Genomic DNA, 10,409 nt, shown 5'->3' on the forward strand with positions numbered 1-10,409 from the left:
GAAAACAGATGCGGAAGGTCTAGCTGAGGAGGACGTGCGTGGTGGTTTGCAGGATCCTGTCCTGCAATCGCATTAGAGGAAGAAGAGGGTGGGCTCAAAGGACTGAGTGCTTTATGAAATTTTCATAAGAAATTGTATGAAAGGAGCTTAAACAGACCTTCAAAAGCCTGAGAAGGCCAAATCCTGGCAGGTGTCCACTTCACACCCTGATGTCCTCTGGTTGCTTGAGCATTGGACGAAGCGTGATGTGGATTACTCCACCTTTATCGCTTTCCCTTCTGCTCCCTGCTGAATGCCAGCAGGGAACGCCGCTCTCTGCTTCAAGTGTGCTGATGGTACTTGTGCAAAAAATACAAATGCAAGATCAACATTGACTGGGACGTTTGGAAGTGGAACAGAAAGATGAGGAGTTCTGGGGCCGCGGGCGTGCTGAGAGTGGCCGTCCAGTGCCGGGGGGAGCGGCTGTGCTTTGCCTGGGTGCCCCTGGGGCGAGCGCAGGACCAGAAGTGACTTTGAATATTGGGGTGTGAAGGGCCTGAATTTAAAGGGCTGGAGTGGTGCCCTCGGTGGGAGCACAACACAGGTGGGACAGGCGTCCTGTGCACATCCTCGCCTCACGGCAGTGGGGTGGTGGAAATACTCCCCTCCGTTGCCCATGGATTTCAGAGCCCACCTCACTGGGGTAATTCACTCCCCTTACTGGTTTGGTTTTCCATCTTTGCTATATTTGACTGCTTTAATGATTTCCCTTGCAGTGAGCTAGATTGCAGGACTGTGTGAAAACTCCCGTCTAACAATTATTTTCACATTATTCTTGATGGAAGGGAAGGGCAACATCAGTTTTCCCAAGTGTGGAGATGCAGAATATTCAGGGGATGCAATGCCTGGAAGTGGACAAACTATTTAATGATTTTATCTTGAATCCTCGCAGCTGCTGCAGCCCAATTAAAGTTCTATTATTCTGCAAGGAGGCTTCTAGAAAGTGACTTTAGAAGTGTAATGCACAAGAGGAAAAAAGCATTTGGGCGGCATTCCAGGGAACTGCTGTCATTTAAGAAAACCCAGGCATAGGTTTTAAACCTTCAGTGGCAGGATGGTCCCGATGACACATCACATCACACGTGAGAGATTGTAATATAAATGTCTCAAAAATATGAGAAGGTTTCAGCAACACATGGGAGGCATAAGAAGAGGCAACTCTGAAGATGCTGTATTGATAATTTACAATCTCTTGAATTTTGGTACATAGGCGACGCACTTGATCAAAGCACCTGGCTGATTCCCTTTCAAGAGCCTGAGCAATGTGGCGAGAGCAAGCCTGTTTTCAAAGTATGGGATTAAAACCAAAAAGCCTGACTGCAAAGGGAGTCAGTGGCAAAGTGTTTTATCATTTTTATAAGTAGTTTAAAAAGCATTATGATTATTTTTAAGGGTCAAGAGAAGGATCTCTACCAACGGTGAAGATGTGATTTGATGAAGTTTTTTGCAGCAGAGCTTGTAGGAATGGTACCCTTTGATGGACAGGCTTTGGTGAAATAACACTGTCTCGGTTCAGGCCTTTTTGAAGTTTTCATGTTGAACGTTACTTTAATTCTTCAAAATCTCTCACAACTTAATGAATGCCAAATGCTGCCCAAATAGATGAGGCGAATCTTTGGCTTTGTGAAAAATTGAGAAAACTGCCTTCACATATTCTTCCTTTGTTTCTGTTTTAGGTTTCTAGCACGGGATCATCCATCGATCAGATCACGCCAGCCACAGACCTGCTGTCATGTCTAAGTTAAAGAGCTCCGAGTCTGTTAGGGTGGTGGTACGATGCCGGCCAATGAACAGCAAAGAGAAGACAGCTTCGTATGAAAAAGTCGTTAACGTGGATGTCAAGTTAGGGCAGGTCTCAGTGAAGAATCCACGGGGAACATCTCATGAACTGCCTAAAACTTTCACCTTTGATGCTGTGTATGACTGGAATTCCAAACAGGTTGAACTCTACGATGAGACCTTCAGACCTCTTGTGGACTCTGTTCTGCAAGGGTTTAATGGGACCATTTTTGCGTATGGGCAGACTGGGACGGGGAAAACATATACAATGGAAGGGGTGCGTGGTGATCCTGAAAAAAGAGGGGTCATCCCCAACTCGTTCGATCACATCTTCACCCACATCTCTAGGTCTCAAAATCAGCAATACCTAGTTCGAGCTTCTTATCTGGAAATATACCAAGAAGAAATCAGAGACTTGTTATCAAAGGATCAGTCCAAGCGGCTGGAGTTAAAGGAGAGACCAGACACAGGTGTATATGTCAAGGATTTGTCCTCCTTTGTTACGAAAAGCGTCAAAGAGATAGAGCACGTCATGAATGTGGGAAACCAAAATCGCTCAGTTGGTGCCACCAACATGAATGAACACAGCTCTCGATCTCACGCCATTTTTGTGATCACTATCGAGTGCAGCGAGTTAGGACTCGATGGAGAGAATCACATCCGTGTTGGAAAACTCAACCTGGTAGACCTTGCAGGCAGCGAGCGGCAAGCTAAGACTGGAGCGCAGGGGGAAAGGTTAAAGGAAGCTACTAAAATCAATCTCTCTCTTTCAGCTTTGGGCAACGTTATCTCTGCCCTAGTAGATGGCAAAAGCACACACATTCCGTACCGGGACTCAAAGCTGACGAGGTTACTTCAAGACTCGTTAGGTGGCAATGCCAAAACTGTGATGGTGGCCAATATAGGCCCTGCCTCTTACAACGTAGAGGAGACTCTGACAACACTGAGATACGCCAATCGTGCCAAAAACATCAAGAACAAACCACGAGTGAACGAGGATCCGAAGGATGCTCTGCTACGAGAATTCCAGGAAGAGATTGCTCGACTCAAGGCACAGTTGGAGAAACGGTCTATTGGCAAAAGAAAGAGGAGGGAAAGGAGGAGAGATGGTGGGGAAGAGGAGGAGGACACTGAAGAGGGTGAAGATGAAGGAGATGACAAAGATGACTATTGGAGGGAGCAACAGGAAAAGCTGGAGATTGAGAAGAAAGCTATAGTTGAGGATCACAGCTTGGTAGCAGAAGAAAAGATGAGACTGCTGAAAGAGAAGGAGAAGAAAATGGAGGACCTGAGGCGAGAGAAGGAAGCAACAGAAATGTTGAGTGCTAAAATCAAGGTAGAATTCTTCCTTGTTGTACTTTTTGAAAGCGATTTATTTAGGCTGTGGAGGGAATAGAGGGTTTCCCAATTTGGAAAGATACCATCCTGGAAACTTCTTGTGAAGTGATTTGTGTTTAGATTGGAAGATTTTAAAATAAGCTATTTCTAGGCAGAAGTTGAAATTTCCACCATGAATTACATATTTCAGTATTAATGAGCTGTTTCATTGTTCTTATGTGCTGATCTTGTAGGATCTTAAGCAATCAGCACAATAAAATGTGATGATACATCTTTCCACAAGCCGTAGCACAAAACTTGCTTCGTTCTGTCACAGATCATTCACACGTTTTTTACAGGAGAGCACGCGTCTTGGTTCTCCAGCTTTGTCACATACCGCAGCAATGCGTAGTTTTAAGCAAGACACTGTTTCATTAATCCCACAGTTTTATAGAAATTTTAAGAAATAGTAATTCTTGTAGCAGCTGACTTGAAAGAGAAGATTAAATAAGGAAGCTTCCCTGAAGAAGCTGTGTCCATATGAGAGAACATTACATTCTGTGGTCACTGAGAGAAACTTATGACCTTGGCTTTTCCTTTCAGGCAATGGAAAGCAAGCTTCTGGTGGGAGGGAAAAATATTGTGGATCACACAAACGAACAGCAGAAAATCCTGGAACAGAAACGACAGGAAATCGCAGAACAGGAAAAAAAAACTTCTATAGCACACTGCATTGGGAGAAACTGTAAGAAAATTTGCCCAGGTTTAACCCTAGAATTGGTTTAGTGGCAATCATTGATCTCAAAAGAAGGCGGAAGGGCTTGTGTCCTATTTGTCATTGTATGAGATACGTAAAGAGGGTTTACAATAGTTTTCTTCCAGCTTTTCAGGTTAAAGATTTATGTCCTATCTTGCTTGGAGCTGTCTGTAAGTGAAAAAACAATTGGAAGACCTCAGAGAGTGACAGTTCAGCCATTAGCTCAAGGGAGGGTTGTTTACTATGTGCTGAAAGTTTATTTTCTGTTAGGCATTTTCTGCTGGTGATTCTTTAAGTGCAATGACTAGCACGAATTGATAAAAAGAAAAAAAAACTAAACGTGACATTTGATTCCTTTAATTGAAGCTTGAGCACTTACACTGTCTGATTTTAGTAGCAAAATAAAGACAAAGAAGAGTTAATGCTTCTGGTATTTTTAAGGCAAGAGATAGGAAGAACTAGAAGCTAAAGCAAAAGCCCTGGAACCCAGGGAAGTAAAAACATCTGGAGCGTTGATGTCATGTATGTCAGCCTGGAGGTGGCAATAGAGTTGTGGTCTTTAACATCGTATCTCACCTTCTTCAGAAACGTCGGGAGCGAGAGATCCAGCAACAGATGGAAAGTCGGGATGAGGAAACACTAGAGTTGAAGGAGACCTATAGTTCTCTTCAGCAAGAGGTGGACATAAAGACCAAAAAACTCAAAAAGGTAAAAAGAAAATTATTTCATGTCTAGTGGGTTAGGAATAAAATCAACTCCTGTGTGAAAGCGAAAGGAACGTGGGCAAGTTATGGCTTCGGCTCTCGTTGTCTGTTCCAGTTGTTTTCCAAGCTGCAAGCTGTGAAGGCAGAGATCCATGATCTCCAAGAAGAGCACATCAAGGAGCGCCAGGAACTGGAACAGACCCAGAATGAACTTACCAGGGAACTAAAGCTAAAGTGAGTCCCATTGCTTCGTTGCCTGCTATTAACTGTAACAGAGGTGGTTTCTTGGGGGGGGAGTGGAGGGCCTGCATTGCACATGCTTGTGGAACAAGATGAGAAAACTAAAACATTCCTCCTTTTCCAGGGCTGTATTAAGTCCGTGGGAGAACAGCAGTGGAGGAAGTTATCTGCTAATTAAGTTTCTTGTGTATTTCTGTGGTTGTGTGTAGGCACCTCATTATTGAAAATTTTATTCCCTTGGAAGAAAAGAATAAGATCATGAACAGATCATTCTTTGATGAAGAGGAAGACCAGTGGAAACTGCATCCCATAACCCGTCTGGAGTGAGTGTACTTCTAATCTTTTCTTGGGATGGAATTATAGGTCACAAAACCCCCTCTGTCAAGAACAAGGTCCCTCAAAAGAGGGACTGAACTGGGGATTTAAGCTGGCCCTCCAGCGTTCCTAGCTTCTTGCTGCACAATAAAATAAAAAAAAAAATTATTCCTACTAGTACTGTAGGTTGAATAAAATAGGAATGCAGAGTTAGGAAAATTCTTGGATTAGGATTTTTCCTCTAGATGACCTCAATGATTATATGTAAAATGTATGTAATACTGCATTCACCATTAAAATAGCAGTAAATTCCTGTCGTATTTCTTTCCTGGCTTAGATAGGAAAGCTCTCATAATTATTATTACGAGAGCTGTGGCTAGATCCTGACTCTCTACGCAGAAATTCTCTGCAGCAAATTTAGAAAGCTGAGTGCAGCTGAGTGCGCCTGCGGTCTGTATAGTAAAAAGCAGCAGAAATCCTCCCCGTTGTGCGGGGAACAGATGATGCAGGATCTTACCTCCTTGTCTCTGACTGTGGAGAGCTGATCCTGCAAAGGCAGCCTAGGTAGTTTCTGCTCTCTGGAAGCACATTTCTGTGTGGAATTTGCAGATGGTTTCGCTTGTAATCTCCAAGAGGAGTCTTTGTTTATGGTGTGTAATAGGCCGAGTATCCATTTTTCTCTAGTAACCAGCAGATGATGAAAAGACCGGTGTCTGCTGTGGGATACAAAAGGCCACTGAGCCAACACGCCAGGACGTCCATGATGATTCGTCCAGAGGCTCGGTACAGGGTAAGCCCAGATCTGGTTACAACCCTCGTGTGTTCCCCCTCCTGACCAGGGGACAGTGAATTTCAGAGGGCCGTTAGTTCTTCTATGGGATGTAAGTTTTTACAGTGCCCTGCATACATTTATAAATCACTTCAGAATAAGCTTCTGGAGGGAAAAGAAAGAATCTGAATGAAAAAGTGCAGGCTTTGATTCTGCTTTTTACTGTCTCAGGCAGAGAACATCGTATTACTGGAACTTGACATGCCCAGCCGAACAACGAGAGACTATGAAGGTCCAGCCATTGCTCCCAAAGTTCAAGCGGCTCTAGAAGCAGCTCTGCAGGATGAAGATGAGATACAGGTGGACGCTTCGACCTTTGAGAGCACTTCAAATAAAAAATCAAAACCCAGGTGAGTCGGACTTTTAGTAAGCAGACTGGCCAACAGTAGAGGTACGAGTACAGTTGCTGTTTGCCGGCACTTCTTGTCAGTGAAGTTAAGGCGAGCTCAGCTGTAAAGCAGAGAGAAAGGAATGTGGGACAGAAGTGAAAGGTGAGACCGATCAGGGAATAAATCCAGTAAAAAAAAAATAAATCAGCTTTTGGAAGATTTAATTTTGGTGAGTAAGAGGTGACATTGTTGGGGCTTTTTGTTTATTTTTTCATTTTTACTTCTTCAGGCCCAAAACTGGAAGGAAATCAGGGGGATCCTCTTCAGCAGGCACCCATAGTTCTCAGCTCTACCCACAGTCCCGAGGGCTGGTTCCAAAGTAAAACCAGCAGTTCCTCTCCAGGGCGCGAACAGCCTTTGCCTTCTGAGAGCAGAGACAAGTAAAAACCTGCAGAGAGACCTCCCAGCCAGCCTCCAGCCCCTTTCCCCTGGAGATGGCCTCTTTGCTGTTTAACTGACTTGTGCCAGTCCAGGTGCACTGAGCCACAGGAAGATACGTGCTTGCAGTTCAGCATTTGGCCTCTGTGGGAAACAGATTTTAGTTAGGAAATCAGAAATGCATGAGGTACGTTAAAAGTGTATTAGAAGCAATGGGAAGCATGGGGATCACCTCACAGCATCACCGTCTCTCCTCCTGCACTAGCCCTTTTGCTGCACTGGGCTTGTTGGCTGTTGGGCAATAAGAAGACAGAGTTGAAAGTCATCTCAACAGAACCACCACTCCAGAGCTCCATAGTGAGAAACAAATGAGGTTAAAAAGCAGAGGATCTGTTCAAACTTGACTTGGTGCATAGTTCTTCCTCTTCCTGCTTGAAAGACTGGCATCGTCATTTGGGGTTGAGAAGTTGGTCTGAACAGGCAGGATGGCAGCGGTCAGCATGCACTTGCCCCCAGATAGCTGTGCCTCCCTTTAGAGCTGTAGGACAAAAAAGGGGTCTTGGAAACAATTTTCTGCTCTCTAGAAAGGAAGCAATAGAAACTGAAGTCCTTTCCTTGTTTACAGGCGTAAGTAAGAGCTTCTCTAAACTGACCTCCTACAGACCTCACCCCTACCAACAGGAACCACCTTGTCAAAGAACACAGCCGCATACCAGTGCCAGCTCCACAGCTTGCTTCCTCCCTCTTGCCTCCATCTTTACCCCTGGCATTTCAAACCGGTGCCCATACTGAGACTGTGGGGTGGCGTACGGCCATTTTCTCACACCTCCCCCCGTTCACGGGAGACGTAGCACTGGCCCGGAGCTCCCTTCCTGGCAGGCTGACGGGGCTGACTCCGCTCTCCCCTGTAAGCTGGGCAGAGGGCAGAGCACCATAATGTGGAGCTGCCTTTGAGCGCACTCTTCTTGTAAGTATGGTCCCTTCCCTTGGTGCCTAAGGAGGTTCAGCATTCAGAACCTTTTGTGCCTCATCCGTTCCACGTTAAAAGCTTTCCCTTTGCACCTCCCAGCCAGTGCAGAGCCCGCTGGGAGGGAAAGCACATGTAACCGAGTCTGGGTGATGGAATCCGGTATTAATTGCAGGGGTTTTACTTGGAAAACAAGGGAGGAAGCACTCCTGCTTTTGACGGTCTCTTTGCAAAGCTGCCCTATGACTGAAGCAGGCTCCTGTAATGCTGCAGGCTCGTGTGGCAGGGCAGAGGGAGGTGGAACTGCCACGCTAAGGACAGAGTAAGGTGTCCCTGTCTAGTGTCTCACAACTCATTCGTAAGGTTTAGTTCACTGTGTATCGAGACTCGGGATGTTAATTCTTCTGGTTGCTGTTGGCTGTCATCCTATGAACGTTTTTACCTGTTTCCTCTCCCTCACTGATGACTTCCTCCAGACTGACATGTGTGAGTGTATGAGGACTTGCCTGGTTTTAGAAATGCTCTGATGTGCGGACTCTGCCTTGTGCGCTCGTTAAGTATCCGCCGAGAGACTTCACCCGGGCTGGAGAACTTCGTTCTGCCTGACCCCCATGAGCAGGAGGGACCGGACACTCAGCACTGCTCACCTCTGCATCTTGCGGGCACGGTGCCACGGTGAGCCAGCTGCCCAGGTGCGCCCGGTTAAACGCTAACTCGGCTGCTTTGATTCTGGACCGCAAGATTAATATATATATACACATACAGGCATATATATATATATATATATTAGTTTTGGTGGAGTAAGGAGGAGTTTGCTGGTAATGGAGAGAGCAGGCATCTGACATTACTTTCAACATGAACATGGAAACCTGGCATAATCTTCCTTTTTATAACGCACTGTTTATGTACAGAGAGCCTTTTAATTGGCTCTTGTTGCATAACACAACGTCACCTTCTCTTCCCTCTCCTCCCTCTTTCTCTCTAGCACATAATCCTCTGTACTTTGACAGTTTAAGAGATGATTGTATGGTGTAAGTGCTCAGAGAATTGAAATGAACCAAGCGGGGTCTAAAACCTGAAATAGCAACAAAATATGTAAGCGCCTGTATGTGCATAGCAACGTACGCGTGTGTCTGGTGAGCAGGCACACACGGACACATCTGCCTTTGCACGCGCGCACACCTCCTCAGCCGCTGCTGTTCCGTAGGGAATTGTGTGTGACACTCCTATGCTGGGAACTCCCCTTGTGGCAGGACTGGTACAGTGGGAATCGCAGGGCAAGCCCGAGCTGTTCTCGTTTGAGTGTTGATAAGCTAGCTGGTGGGTACGTCAGAAGGGCTCTGCTTTTGATTCTGTAGAAATTAATTAGCGAGGTGAAAGAAGTTCAGTAGGGTGGAAAGAGAATAAATCTGCGTATTTAGTCATTGTATTTAAATTGGAGCTGTGGTTGGAGATTTGGTTGTAGTGTATTCATGGGCAATCTCAGATTGTTACGGAAGATTCTCATTCCGATGGACTTACCCTCGACCAGACACTCAGTGGCACTGATGTTAAGATAAATACATTGTCTTAAGCTGTACAAAAGCACTGAGCTCTGGGCTGAAGTTTTTAAGAAACATTCCTGCCGAGTTTGCCCCTCTCCGGGTGTTATCTGAACCACCTGGGCTTCCCACGGCCCACGACAAGAAACCCAGCCGACTCCTGGAAGAGGCCCTCGGACAGTGCGCGCCGTCGTAGTTCCTTCGTAGGAATGTTTAACATCCTTCTCGTCTTTGCTCTGATCTGTATAATGGGATCTGTTTTTAAAAAGTGACATGCAGCAGAAGTCGGCCCTCGGCGCCGGGAGCAAGCACCGCGTGACGCTGAAGCGTAGGAATTAAAGCACTTTCTGAAAAATCCTTAACGACAAAAAGTCGAGCGCCTTTTTAAAAACATTCGCATGCTGCTTGAATCTTCTAAACCACATCCCTCTGTCACAGCATCTCAGGCCACGCTCATGCGTTACACAGATCAGACGTGCTCAGTACTTCTTTTTTTTTTAGGTGTAGTAAGTCTGCCTTCGCTGACCACAGAGCGCTCGCCGAGTCTCAGCGAGGCACCTGCCAGCCCGGATCTGGCCCCTCTTCTCCCTGGGGGGGTTAACGTGCACAGGCTCGACGCGGGTCCGTGCGGCTCCTCTGGGTCTCTTTTCTGCCCTGTTAAAACACAGACTGGAAAAGAGACCCTGCACAAGCCCCAGGTAGATGCAGAGATGGAACTGAAGCGAGAGCCCAGCGGCGATGGGTTCAACCCTCTGTGGTCCAGGCGCTTATTTACCTTCTTCCGTCCCCTTTCTTTTTGAAAAACGAAGCGCCCGGGGTCTCCCCGTGGGCACAGCTCTCCCTGCGGACTCCCAGCTCCTCGGCGATCGCCGATCTCCACCTTCTCTTAGGTGACCGTAGACGAAGAACCTGTCAATAGTTCTGTCCATAGTTTTACAGCTTGTATTTATTTGTATCATCTCTTTTGTCTAGGAATGTAAAGTGACCCTCAAATGCAATGTGGAATAAAAGTCAACCAAGATTTATTGCATCTATCAAACCGTGCCCGGTTTTCGTTCTGAAACCGTACCTAGCGGCGGGGGTCGTTCGCTTCGTGGTTTATAAGGCCGCGTGTTACGTTCTGACAAAGCCAGAAGGCTCGGGGCAAGCTCGGC

The 10,409-nt window shown here is 46.2% G+C and overlaps 2 protein-coding genes across 2 annotated transcripts in view; both read left to right on the forward strand.

Moving 5' to 3' along the window:
- The first annotated feature begins 1,715 nt into the window (after window positions 1-1,715).
- Window positions 1,716-10,289, forward strand: KIF3B (kinesin family member 3B). The gene is made up of 8 exons (XM_035895839.1): window positions 1,716-3,154; window positions 3,739-3,840; window positions 4,478-4,600; window positions 4,712-4,830; window positions 5,046-5,159; window positions 5,836-5,941; window positions 6,152-6,330; window positions 6,599-10,289. Exons 1-8 carry the CDS (start codon window positions 1,772-1,774, stop codon window positions 6,690-6,692), a joined length of 2,220 nt encoding a protein of 739 aa, XP_035751732.1. The 5' UTR covers window positions 1,716-1,771; the 3' UTR covers window positions 6,693-10,289.
- The window catches only part of ASXL1 (ASXL transcriptional regulator 1), a 19,031-nt gene continuing 18,150 nt past the window's right edge, over window positions 9,529-10,409 (forward strand). Inside the window, exon 1 of the mRNA XM_009640313.2 lies at window positions 9,529-9,583. Coding sequence (XP_009638608.2) covers window positions 9,529-9,583 — 55 coding nt within the window. The remainder of the gene's footprint in view (window positions 9,584-10,409) is intronic.

The sequence above is a fragment of the Egretta garzetta genome, unplaced genomic scaffold (assembly GCF_000687185.1).
Source record: "Egretta garzetta isolate BGI_Z169 unplaced genomic scaffold, ASM68718v1 scaffold316, whole genome shotgun sequence".
In the NCBI taxonomy this organism is placed as follows: domain Eukaryota; kingdom Metazoa; phylum Chordata; class Aves; order Pelecaniformes; family Ardeidae; genus Egretta; species Egretta garzetta.